At 40.7% G+C, this 13,683-nt stretch overlaps 1 protein-coding gene across 2 annotated transcripts in view; it reads left to right on the forward strand.

Annotated features, from left to right (window-relative positions):
- Window positions 1-13,683, forward strand: part of afap1l1a (actin filament associated protein 1-like 1a) — a 168,638-nt gene that overhangs the window by 105,416 nt on the left and 49,539 nt on the right. For both annotated transcript variants that reach the window (XM_067996421.1, XM_067996420.1), the window contains exons 7-10: window positions 3,885-4,096; window positions 6,972-7,151; window positions 10,701-10,784; window positions 12,815-12,908. In XM_067996421.1, the coding sequence (XP_067852522.1) occupies window positions 3,885-4,096; window positions 6,972-7,151; window positions 10,701-10,784; window positions 12,815-12,908 (570 nt within the window). The remainder of the gene's footprint in view (window positions 1-3,884; window positions 4,097-6,971; window positions 7,152-10,700; window positions 10,785-12,814; window positions 12,909-13,683) is intronic.

Here is a 13,683-nt window from a genome sequence, read left to right on the forward strand (position 1 = left end):
GGGGGTGAGGAAAAAAGCACAGGCACACAGGAAAAGAAACAGAATGGCCTGTGACCTGCTTGGGTGGAGGACAGAAAGTAATTAAATGGCAGACATGATATTAGTAGGAGACAAAAGGAGACAATGAGAGAAATCAAAGAAATAAAAGACATGTATGAGACAGTGTGTGAATAGCTAAAGGGGGATAGGCAGAAAGGAAAGCATGAAAAACCGGCAATGTGGAGCAGGCTCCAGTGGCCCAGGAGTCTGGTGGAAGAAGGAAAAAAGGAAGCAAGTCGACACCAAGGGTGCAGACCGCCCCACCAGTGGTGTTCCAACATGGATTGCCCTCCCCAAGTGCCAACTACCAACCACAACTCTCCCCCTATTCCCGGAAATACCGGCACATCCATCCCATATTGCCAGCGCCAGAGAGAAAATGGGAATTTTAGGTGAGGTCTGAAGTTGTTAAAGTCAATGCTAAGGCATAGGATTGCAATGTGCCTAGGAGAAAGATGAGATGCTGTTCCTCATGCTTACATTAAGCTTCACTGGAACAGCATAGAAGGGCCAAAAACAGAGAGGTCAGAATAGGAGTGGGGTGGAAAATTGAAATGGCAAGTGACAGGGAGCTCAGGGTCGCACTTGCGAACAGAATAGAGGTGTTCAGCAAAGCAAAGACCTAATTTGTGTTTGGTTTCACCAATGTAGAGGAAGCCACACTGTGAGCAACAAATAGAGTATACTAGGTTGGAGGATCGTTGCTGCACGAATATTGTTTCATTTTACTTAAATGTCGTAAACATTTTTAAAAGCGAATGTGTTTTAGAGAAGTCACACTATCCCTGTTTCTGAACATTTTACAGGCCAATTTCTATGATTGGTTGGTCCCAGTAATTTGCAGCATGCAAATACAGAATTCCCATTTTTGGTTTGGGAGGAATCCTCCTAATTGCCCCCTCATTTAGCTCTCACTCTGTCCTGCAATAGTTGTGACCAAGATAGTGCCCTCAGACACCACAAATAAAGCCTTTATCAAGCAAGTGCACATTCTTTCTGCATAAAGAAAAAAGATCATATTTTAAAACAGGCAAATTGCCTCCTTGTGAAGTTATATTTTTGCCAGCATCTTAGCGCCTTTCCCACATTCTTAGTGGCCATAGGAGCCAAACACTTTATGCAGGATAACAATAACATATAGGGCTCAATTTTCAAACAGAGCCAGGAAGGAGGCGGGGGGAGGGTCAATTTGAGGTTGGAAAACCCATTAGTACGAGTTTCCCGGACGTCCTTACGATTTTGACGTTAGGACGTCATTTTTTTTGTCGGTTTTCCGTCCGACTGACCGGCCGATTGACAGGCTGGTCTCAGTCGGACGGGAGACCAGCCAGGGGGAGGACGTCTGCAGATAAGTCTGCAGGTAAGTCTTTGTTTTCATGGATTCGGGGTGGGGGGGGTGGATTGGCAAGGGGTACAGGTGGGCAAGGGGCACAGGTGGGCATCGATAGGCACATGGATCGCGAGTCATGGGGGATGGGATCGGGGTCAGTCACGGTGGGGCGGGATTGGGGGTCCGCGATTGTTGAGGGGGAGGATCGGGGTGGGGGATAGTTTCTGCGATCGGGGGTGGGGGGTTGGTCCGTGCAGGTAGGCTTGGTGGGCCTGGGGAAAGCACTCCTGCTCCTCTGGGCTCACAAGCTGTGCCTTTCTAGGCATTTACTTGTAGTCTCAGGCCTTCTTGCCTCCTTTCACAAGGCGTGAAACAGAATGCCCGGGAATCCCGGCCTCCCGGGTTGAAATGAATAATTAGTTAAAAATGGTGGCTAGAAGCTGCCTTGAAAGGTTTTAAGGCCCGACCTGTCTCCTGGGAGCGGGTTGGCTGCCCGCCCCTCGTCCCGCCCCCGTAAAAACCGGAAGTGGGCGGGTTGGAGGCGGGTTCGAAATGGTGGTAATTTTCAGTGCCCCCCCCATCCCCAACCCACCCGTTTTTTACTTTTAAAATCGAGCCCATAATATCGGATTACTTGACAGTGTTTCTAATCAGTATTTACCAGCTTTATCTCAATTTGTAGCCTCTCTGTTACCACACTCAGCTATGAGTGTGCACTAATTATTTAGCATGGAGTGTTGGATAATTCGGGTTGCTTCCATTATTATAGCCTCTGATCATCCAGACAGATATGAGTCTGCCAGTTAAAGTACTTTTTTTATAATTTTACTTATTTTAATTCCTGATATGTTTACAACATGATTTGAACTGTGGTAATATCAGGAGTTATTTTACCAAAGATTACAGGGCCATAACATGTCCTCCATATCCTCTTTCCTTCTTCTGTTGTTCAAATTTCCAATAATTTTTCATTATTTTGGCAAAAACTGTGAAGTCAGTGAACACCAGCTGAATTCGGGTGAAAATGATTCATTATCCTATATGTCATGTGGTGGGTTTATAAAGAATTAAAATGCTAAAAATTGATCTAAAAAAAACTTTAAATGGGAAGGTGGTGGCTCTGGTAGTAACTGCACCCCCCCCCCATGCAAAGCCTCTGGTTTGAATTCTAGATTTGAATGTCATTCAAACTAGGAGCCTTCATCAGCTTTACCAACCCTCAGCTGGGTTATTAGGCGTAACACTTGAAGATAGCAGAGCATTCCACTGGGACAGCAAAAGACTGGCAGGAGTCATATCATTCCCTGTCATATAATGTGAGAAGGCACCTCCAGCAGCATGATCACAAAGCAGTATTGATGATGGCAGTGGAGAAGTCAGCAGCAGAGACTGTCATACCAATGACATGACATTTAGAAGGATGAGTAGTTTCCATCCAAATTCATATCATGTTCGCTGACTCTTCTCTCAAAAGGGTTTTGCAAAATCATGAGGATTTACTGCCTAATGGAAATGTCAGCATTGTAAAATACGCAAGATATGCTCCTCAGCTGTAATATTCAGAAAAATAAAGATTTTTAAAACTGCAAATTACAAAAAAACTGAACTAAAAACAGGAAATGCTGGAAATACAGAGCAGGATCATCACCATCTGTAATGAGAAAAGATGGATTAACGCTGTGGGTGTGGACACTGTGGCCGTGGAACATTTCCTGCTAGCAGCTGAACCCGCATTACATGCACACAGCTCTGCTGGATTCTACCCCACTCTGTGTGGGAAGGCTGCTTTATACAGTCTGTGGAGCAAGTGCTCAAACAGAGCGTATTCTTCACGTGGCAGTCTTTTTTTTTTACTTATTCTTGATCATTTTTTTCCCTCCCCATCCTCTTGTAAAAGCTCCATTCTGGATTATGGTAATGTCGGTGCCAGTCACAGACCAAGTACCTTGCCCAAGTGGGCATTATTCATGTGCAAACTTTGACAGACTATTTGACCATGGAGGTATTACAGCCAAGCTTGATCCTATCTTCAGCTGATGTTCACAGATGCACATTTCCGGCATGTGTCTTCTTAGCATCTCAGTCACCTTCTCTGAGATTTTTATCTCAGAGTTGTAATGCCTGATATAGTTTACAAAATTATTCATGCAACTAAGCACAAGGAACAAATCATGTTAAGAAAATAAGCAAATTTAATTAGGATAAACATTTCTTTCAATGAAAGTTTAAGCATGAACTCAGTTCCATTTGACTCAATACTAGTATTGAATGAACAAAGATTGTAGAATGCCGAACTACTGTATAGAATTATGATCTAATGGGTTAGTTTGCTGAGTGTTCCAATTGTAAGAGAGGAACAAAGAAGAACCAAAGAACAGGTGTATTGAGGTTAATAAAAATGCAGACTATAAAATCAAACACTCCTTTGAAATGTGACTGTCAAACATACCAGAGCTGCTGAATCCCCTACATATTGTAATGCTTCATTAACAAATGTACTGATTCCTTCACGCAGACAATGACTCAGATGTAATGAGCAGCTCGTATGAATCTTACGATGATGAAGAGGAAGATGGAAAAGGTCAACAGCTGACCCACCAGTGGCCATCAGAGGAAGCCTCCATGGACTTGGTGAAAGACTGCAGGATCTGTGCCTTCCTGCTGAGGAAGAAGCGCTTTGGGCAGTGGGCCAAGCAGCTCTGCGTCATTAAGGAAAACAGACTACTGGTAAACTGATTGTCAAACATTTTACCTTTAAACTTGGGAGGGCTAAGCATTGAAGCACGCTAGTATTTTAACCACTTAACTGCTGGGTCCCTAAGGAATGTTGTTTTTGGAAGTTAGTTAAAACAGCTATATGCCTTTTTTGAGAAAAATTTAGTTTAAAGTGTGTATTATACTTTTTAGGGGAAAGGTTATTAACATGAGGGATCTCACTATTGGTGAATGAACCCTTTTCACTTTTAAGCCTTAGGTCCTAATATTCCTCTTTTATTATAAAATTGGAGAAATATCCATTTTACACTGTTATTAATTAATGAGCTGCTAACACTCCCCAAAGCCTTTCCACCATCTACAAGGCACAAGTCAGGAGTGTGATGGAATACTCTCCACTTGCCTGGATGAGTGCAGCTCCAACAACACTCAAGAAGCTCGACACCATCCAGGACAAAGTAGCCCGCTTGATTGACACCCCATCCACCACCCTAAACATTCACTCCCTTCACCACTGGCGCACTGTGGCTGCAGTGTGTACCTCCCACACCCGCGACCTCTACCACCTAGAAGGATAAGAGCAGCAGGCACATGGGAACACCACCACCTGCACGTTCCCCTCCAAGTCACACACCATCCCGACTGTTCCTTCATCGTCGCTGGGTCAAAATCCTGGAACTCCCTTCCTAACAGCACTGTGGGAGAACCTTCACCACACGGACTGCAGCGGTTCAAGAAGGCGGCTCACCACCACCCTCTCAAGGGAAATTAGGGACGGGCAATAAATGCTGGCCTCGCCAGCGACGCCCACATCCCATGAACGAATAAAAGAAAATCAAAGAACACGTAGCTTTAAAACATGCACTTCTTGAACATGTGATTTTTGTTAGTGGTAATGGAAAACTACCAACCAGTTATGACACAACTGCAATAATAGATCAGTTCACCATGTCTCCATCCGTATTGCTACAGGAAAAGTAGATGGTGATGATGAGGAGGAAATACAGGGTGAGGCATTAGTCACTGATGGTAGATGATGGGAGCTAGCTGGCACAGGGCACAGCTGGTCCACCATGCTGAGTGCCCCTCAAGTTATATAGGGATACAGGCCTTATTTTGACACCAGGTACTCCCAGATAACAAATAAAGTGTCGAGATTTAAGATAAAACTCACTCTGCTCTGTTGCAACAAGGTTGCCTAAAACCAGTCTCAGCATTGTATCCCTTACTGTATACCATAGTGATCCTTCTGTTTCTCACATTAGCCATTCTTGTGGCCTCTCCAAGTGAGAATTCCATTCATTGCAATGAAGGCTGAGTTGGGGGTGATTTTGTACAATGGATATATGCTCACTGAAATTACATTTTAACATATCCTAATTCGTTTTGATGGTATTTAAGAATGCATTTGTTTCTAAATTATCGCAGCAGAAACTTCTACCTTTCTCTTGGTTAGGAAGAATGACTAAGGTAAGCTTAACATAAACATCCCTGTGCCACACACTGTAAAATCAGAATACAGGTGGGTTGGAATGCATACCTGCAGTCTGCTCGCTTAGTGCAGTTAGATGGCAAGCTTGACAGAGTTCCATAAATGTAAAGATATACCTTTAAAGAATCTTGTTATTTTAATTCCGTTTAGGGACAGATTCGGAAGATTCCTAGATAATAAACCTTTAATGGACAAATTTCAACTATACACACTCACTTCTAAAAGCACCCTACCACCACTTGACTGAAGCAGAACACAGACAGTGCTGACACAGATTCAAGCCCTTTATTTGTGCCAGCTTAGGTAGCACTGTGCAGTGCTCCAAGCAGAAAATGGGGCTGGTCATGTTACCCAATATGGTAAAATGACCACACATATAAAATCATCAAGCTGCTGTCAGTCTGAGCAATGAAGCAGTGAAAACTGTAATGAGAAAATTAATTCAGTTCATAGTTTGAATCATATCATGAGCATGCTTGTCAGGCCAAAGGAGTTTTGTTTGTTCTTGGTTGAAACTGAACACAGCAAGAATTAATATTTAAATTAATTCAGCTTGAAAACCTAAGGCAGTTTTGAAATTTTAGTTTACATTTTTCACTAGTGTATACTCCACTCTGACAGTATAGCATGATTTATGCACTTGCTGAACAGTGCTGTATTTAGTCTGTAGCCCTGATTTTTGTTGAACAGACATGACACAGTCTGGGTTTTTGTTCTGTTTAACTCCCAATTACAAGCTTAACTGCAAGTTTAAAACCAGGTCCGTATCTCACAATGTAGCTTTATTTATTGTAATTAAAGCATTCAGTCAGAAAACACACAGAAAACTCAATTTCCTTCGAACACATCTATAAAGTAAACATTTGTATATTACTTCTAAGTATCTATAATGGTGTCAGTCGCAATACTATTGGGCCAATACTAAAATCACATTTACAGTCACATGGGACATTTGCTCTCTATTAACCAGTTTGAAATGCAAGTAGATTAGCTACAAATTCAATCAAGAATCAATGGTTTATGAACTGGAATCTTAAGTTGATATGGTGCAGGAAATGCTTTTCAATCAGAATCTGTTAATGGGAAACTTTCTAAAGCTTTTTCCCTACCTCCCCGATTGGGAAAACTGATGAAATGCAAGAATGTGTTAGACACGTTTAGTAATTACTACTGTATTGAATAACCAACTGTGAACTCTATTAAGACTTACTTTTTATTAAGAGTCAGTTTAGAGGAAGTGTCGAGAAAACGTGTTGCTTTCCTTGCTATGGGGAAGGGGTCCCAATCAGCGTCCTCTGCTCTATCAGTTTAGGAGAAAGTGCTGACTTTATACTGGAGAATTCTACTCAAAGATATACAAAACATGTATATATATGGATCTTTCTCTTTTCTTAGTGTTATAAGAGCTCCAAAGACCACCAGCCTCACATGGAGCTACCACTGAATGTGTGCAATGTTATTTATGTGCCTAAAGACGGACGACGCAAAAAACATGAACTGAGATTCTCCCAGCCAGGAACAGAGGCACTTGTATTAGCAGTACAAAGCAAAGAGCAAGCAGAGGAATGGTTAAAGGTACTGGCAACAATTTGTAGTATCTGCATTACCAATCATGAATACCAAGATTTTGATAGGGTACCATTGTGCAAAATACTCTCTCATGTTCTGTAGATTTTAATCATAACTAGATCTTTCTGGTTGATAGGAGCACATCAAACCTACTGTTACACTTCTGGTTATCATAGGCTAGCAGGAGTTTCGACAGAAAATTTCAAGTACCAGGTTGCTTCCAGCTGTCCTTTTCAGTGTTTAAAAGCTGTAGATGTTTCATTTGGAAATGAGCAACGGAAACAATCTCTTACCCAAAGGGCAGGGATTGAAGCACACATCTCCCTCACTTTCCTGACCACTGCAGACTGGAATAATCCTCACTGGACAACAGTGTCCTCTACACTGCGGACATTTCAACTGCATTGAAAAGTTCAAAGTGTCAATTTGGTCAGACTGTCAAATTAGAATACAAAATAAAGATGAATGCAGTAAAACACCACTAAATGTCACAAGGGCATTCACAAAATCTATATCACCTTGTTGGATAGAAATGACTGTAAAGAGAGGATTTGAACATAAGAGGTAACTATGTTTAAATATATTTGAGAAATCAGACTAGTATATTACAGTATTAACATACTGTAATTAAAATGGATGCCAAAATTGCCTCATTTGAAAAAAACATGTTAGGATTTTGAAATTGCTCTATAGGAACATGTTATTGGCCCCGATATTTACCAAGGTGGGGGGGCAGGAGGGAAGGGGAGTGGTAGTGGCCGGGAAACCTGGAAATACAGGGAAGATGGAAGTCCTGCCGAATTTAAAGGCAGGACCTCATTTGAATTTTTTTTCTCCGTTTCCCGGCCGGCAGCCGGCCAGATTGAGAGGCTGGCTGACTGTTGGCCAGGAAGGTGCGCGGCACAAGGCCGCAGCCGGGGACAGGAGAGGAGGGAGGGATAGATTGTGTTGGGGCGGGGGCGGGGGGGGGGGGGGGGGGAGTAGATCGCGGGGGGAGAGGGGAGATTGTGGGCGGGTGGGAGGGAAGCACTCCTACTCCTCCTGGGTCACAAGCAGTGCTATAAAAAGCACTTAACTGCTGGATCCGGCCGTCCTTGCCTCCCTTCAGCTGCCGAGCCCTGGGAAACCTGGCCCGCAGCCGTTACATCTGAAAGACTGCTAATATCTGAGGCACACAGTCTCATTAACATACTCAAATAACCGACCCGCCTCTCGAGAGCAGGTTACTCGCCTGGTTAAACCAGAGGTAGGCGCATTCACGGCAGGTTGGGGTCGGGTTTCATATTTTTAAGAATTTCTCCCCCTTCCCCCACCTCTCTCCCACCTGTCCTGGGGGGGGGTGGGGGGGGGGAGATTAAAATTGCCCCCCCCCTCATTAATTACTTTAAAATAGTAAAACTGGCTATTTGTTTTGAACAAAACCAAAGGGTCCTTTTTAATAAGTTAAATCATAGTATTATGTAACAAGAGATTATTTGTGACATCTTAGTCAAGGGCTTTCAAATCAAATTACAGTAGTTTCACAAATATGAGTAGAGGATTGATTCTGTTAGCCTGTCACTGCGGTATTTTATACTGAAACCCAAGAGAGCCTCTTTAAAGAAGTTGTATTCCTTTTATTGAAATTGTAGACTGCAAATTAAACCTAATTTGAATGAATTTTCCACATGACTCTTCTTTGATGACCGAATATATAGTTCCTAATGGTATTAGCAAACTTAATAAAGAGAAAAAAAAGGATTACTACTTAAAAGAATGACCATTTCATTTGCAAGCCTGCAAAGTGTACACTGCTACATTCTGACTAAATCTGTTAGCATTTCCATGAAACGTCTTCAGAAGACTGGAGCAAATTAAAAGATTGTGTTAAGGAGATTTGATTTCCGTCAGTCTTGAACAGTGGCTTAGGGAGGCTGAAAAAGAAAATAGACACCCTTTCTGGAGTGAATCTTATTTTTATTGGTGTGGATCATAATTCTAATTATTTTTGTCTGATATCTGATCTCTTTGAATTTTCCACTCTTTGGTTTTCCTCTGATTGCTCACAGCTTCTCTGAGGGAATCAGAGTATTGAATTATTTTAGTTAGGAAAAACTTATCTCCCCATCTCCCCAGTGGCTTTTCAGATAGCTTGATCCCACACCAGGCCTGTATGTGATGCTGTGAAATCCTTCTATGGTTTCCTTGCATTGTTTCACACACGGATTACTGTGTTAAATCTTTTGAGAAATGCATGAAGCGGAACGACAAATCCAGACATAACTTCAGCAGATCTGACTACAGAGAGGCCCTGGGTCACCAAGGAAGGCAAAAAGTGAAAGCCCTTCTTAACTAACTGTTATATAGATATGCAACTTATACACAAACCGCATTTACACAAATCCAATAGACTCAGCTGTAATCTCTCCCCAATGTGTTGATCCTCCTCCCCCAACCCCATCAAAATGATCATCACTCATCATAGTGAACTTGTATTTCCTCTCCCTGTGCCCAAAATTTTGATACTATAGCCCCTTTTCAATTTTCTTTGCACTTTCCTCAGCTACGCTATCATGGTACTGTTCCATTACCTTATCTAAGCTATGCATTGTGCTCCAAATTGTTTCTCATTTCTTTCAGTCAGCTGCTTCCTTCCCAATTTAAACTGCAATAGAGGTTAAATTTATGCTGCATTTACCTCAGAGATACAGCCATTGGCAGCCCCAACTTCAGCAGCAGTAGTTTGAGATAAACAAACAGCATTATTGACCCAATGAAGAGATAGATTTTGCTGTAATGTCAGGGAGCAGTAGTACACTTGGGGGCTGTAGAAATATTGGCAGAGCCTGCCCTCATTTGTAGCTGCCCGTGGACTAAGTACCTTATCCTGCCTGTGGACTAAGTGTCTTATACTGCCAGTGGAATAAGTGGTGATACAGTTTTGTATTTGCTGACCGTAACAACAGCCAAAAACAAGTCACAAGTCCAACTTTAAAACAAACTTATGAATACACAGTTGCTTTTCTGTTACTCTGGTGGTCTGAAATCGCTCCATAATGTATAGGGGTACTCATGAAATTTGTCTAAATCTATGAGAAAACAGTACTCTTTTACATTGCTTTCTCAGTACACCAATATTATATGTTGAAATATTAGAGGAGTATAGCAAGATATTGTGGAATTATATACTCCCTGCTCTAGAATTACAATACACATCAGTTTTCTGTAACATTAGGGTAATTTTGATTTTGTGCGATAGTGTAAAATGGGTGAAAGCGAATCGGCAGCTTGTTTGACTTCAATGGAAATAAAAATGGGGACAGATGTAAAACTGGCTGGGTATTCGCTATCACCCATTTTACATTATCACACAAAGTCACAATTACCCGCATTATCAGCACTAAGAGATTTTGGCCTGGATTTTCTTCAACCTACCCCAGGAGGCGTGGGTTAGGACTTCCACCTCCTGTGACAGACTTGATGGCAAGAATTTATGGGGAGTTTATGAAAAGTGATTGACATGAGGATAATTAGCACTGTACAAAATATCTCATGTTTTATGTTTTATTTATTTAGGTAATTAGGGACATATGCAGCCAGTGCAATGGAATTGAGGGATCAACATCACCACTTTTTCTACCAAAATTAGAACTCGAAAAGGTAAATGTTTGTGCTTGAATGAAAGTTTTTTGCTTAATAAATATACAAACAATTGAAGTTCAGACTAATTTCACTTCAAAAACATTAGTTAAAAATAAAGTGGATTATGTTGATGGTAAAAATGTAAGAAGAACTACAAAACATTGACATAGATTATTGCTGCAAGGAAGATTTAACCGACCTCACATTTTGAGAAGCTCTACTCTAAAAATCACTTTTTAGACTCCCTGGTGTCATACTAAGCAATATAGACAGGAGATCCTGGTATGTGTTAAGGTAGCAGATTTCAGCCTTGAGAGAGAAAAAGACCAGTCAGGGATTGCTGCTGATCGCTTTCCAATCACACCTGATAGAAAGTGCATGTGTGAAGACAAAAGGTAAGGACAGTGTCAGGCTTGCCTCCATGGTTGAATGGGTAGCTGATACGGTTTTAGGCTCAAACATAAAGAATAAACACTTGAGCAAAGTACCAGAGGACTGCTGGTACCTGTCATTACCACAGTGTGATTCACCACCCTCAGAGACAAGGGAAGAATAAAAGAAAAAAAAGTTTTAATTTTTACTTACCTTTGATCTTATATCAGAATGGCACACAACTTTTTGCATGTAATGGAATTCTCGTCCACACGTATGATTTTGTCCAAGTTGAGTTCCTGTTCCAGCTGTGCTGTTAGAATGAGGCAGGCAGGTTCCCCACAGGAGAGAAAGAGAAATCTCTGAGCGCATCCCTCACATTCCTCCAAGCAGCAGAATCCAGGGAGCAGATCATCTGCTCAGCTTCTTTGGTTGGAAAACTAGGATGTGTGGAATAGGGAGAGCTAAATTGGGAGAACTATTTCATTTATTTGGGAAAAATGTATTTATCAATAAAACTAATAACAGCATTCACAGAAAACTAAAATAATAGGAGCATCTGACAATAACCATAATAACATAGAGTCAAACATGCTGCTTTCCTGGTCTTATTGATGAATAGAAAAAGTATCTCTTCACATATAACTGGTGCGCTGTTGGCTGATTTTATTTTGACAATGGATTTACTGCAAAAACAATGACCATTTCTTGACTTGTATGTATATGAAGACGGAAGATGCAATGATTAACTTTTGCTCCAAATAAAATTAGTCCACTAGACTACCAGCAAGTTTTCCAAGATTTGTTGTCATGATGTAAGCAGGATCAGATATTTCCTTGAACAAATCTTCATGATCTATTTGTGACTTCCTTTTTTTTTAGAATCAGTTATATATGTCTAATCTCACTAGCTAAATAGCAAATAAATCACCCTCTGTTATTGCTTCACAAGTTCCAGTATATGAGTTGGCAGCAGGTTTGTGCTACATAATGACTTCATGTAAATAGGGTCAATAAAGATTCGGATGCATTTTTCTGTATTGAATATTGGTTTTGACCAGAGCTTTTTTTATTGCTGTCAGAATACCATCTATCATTCAACAGTTGCTTCCATTTAATCTTAAATTACCAAACCACTGTCTGTTCATTATGTTGACTACGAGATAATGTTGGAAAATATCTACCAACAAAAGTTATATGATGTATGAGTGCCGTTCCCCAGAAGAGTTGATTTGAATGTTTATATCCAAATGTACTTGCATCATGTCTGAAACACATGGTGACCACAGCAGACCATGAGTTAATTGACAAAGTATACACAAGATAAGAAAGAATTTACGAAATGGAAATCTTCAGATGGTTCATGAGTGGAATGCAAAACTTTTGGATGGTAGTTAGAAGCACTAGAAAATTCCTCTAAAAGCATATTAAATAGTAAATAAAATCTACCATCACTAATTTTAGTGAAAAAGTAGATAAGAGTAAAAAGTGATATTTCACTACTTTTTCGTCAAAGTTATCAAAGACAGGAATTTCAGCCCTATTGTGGGAATGGCTTTCTTGCTGATATCCATTCACATTATGTTCATCTAGGCAGATGTCTGGGAAAACAAGTGTAAGGCTTCCTGGTTTTGTAAAAACAAAAGATTAATCTTGGTTTCCATGCCTTTCTACAGAGATTATCAAATGAAAAACAGGCTTCAGACGCCGAGAGTGTAGTAACAGGGGAGAACGGATCTCCAGTTAATGGCAGAGAAAGTAGAGAACATGGTAAGTCAGTACATTGCTATGTAAACAATTGTTTTAAACTGCATTGTTTCAGTTCCATTAGTCCTTTTTCAAACAAGCCCTGAAAGGAACAATATACAATCATTCACTGTGGCACCAATGCAAGTGAGGTGTGTCCAAACACAAGAGTTAAATATCGCCTTCAGGGGTTGGAGACAAATTTCCAGAGTTTTTTTCCTAAATTGGCCGAAGGTTTTTTTGCCTCTCCCAGAAGTTTTCATGGATGCATGAGTAGGGAGGATGAGGGTGATGGCGTACAGAAGTTACACCATGCCAGTATAGGACAGGCTCGATAGACCAACTGGTCTTTACCTGTCCTTCGTTTCCATATGCTCATATATTTAAACATGCAGGATCCCCCTTCTATCAGTTTCAAGTCATTAGTGTTATCCATGTACTTTGCAGCAAGATCAATAAAAATTCTTTTCCAGTCTAATAAAATAAAACTTTCAGGAGTAAAAGATATTTTCAGAATTTCAAAGAGATAAAGGCCTCCTTTGATTTAAACTATATTATTAAAGCAGTAAGAGACAAAGAAAATGAATGTGATAATTTATTGTATGTGAATTTTAAGGAATAAAATTTAAACTGCGGATGAAAGCTCTACCAAATCAACGCTACCATCAGGCTTTTCCATTGCAACTATAACGTGATCACTTAGACATTCAAATGTCACCAGTTACAATGGGTTGACATCAGTACAGATGATGTGCTGACATCGAACATGTATTAACACATGCACACAAAAAAAATCAAT

This window comes from Heptranchias perlo, chromosome 14 (genome assembly GCF_035084215.1).
Source record: "Heptranchias perlo isolate sHepPer1 chromosome 14, sHepPer1.hap1, whole genome shotgun sequence".
NCBI classification, from domain to species: domain Eukaryota; kingdom Metazoa; phylum Chordata; class Chondrichthyes; order Hexanchiformes; family Hexanchidae; genus Heptranchias; species Heptranchias perlo.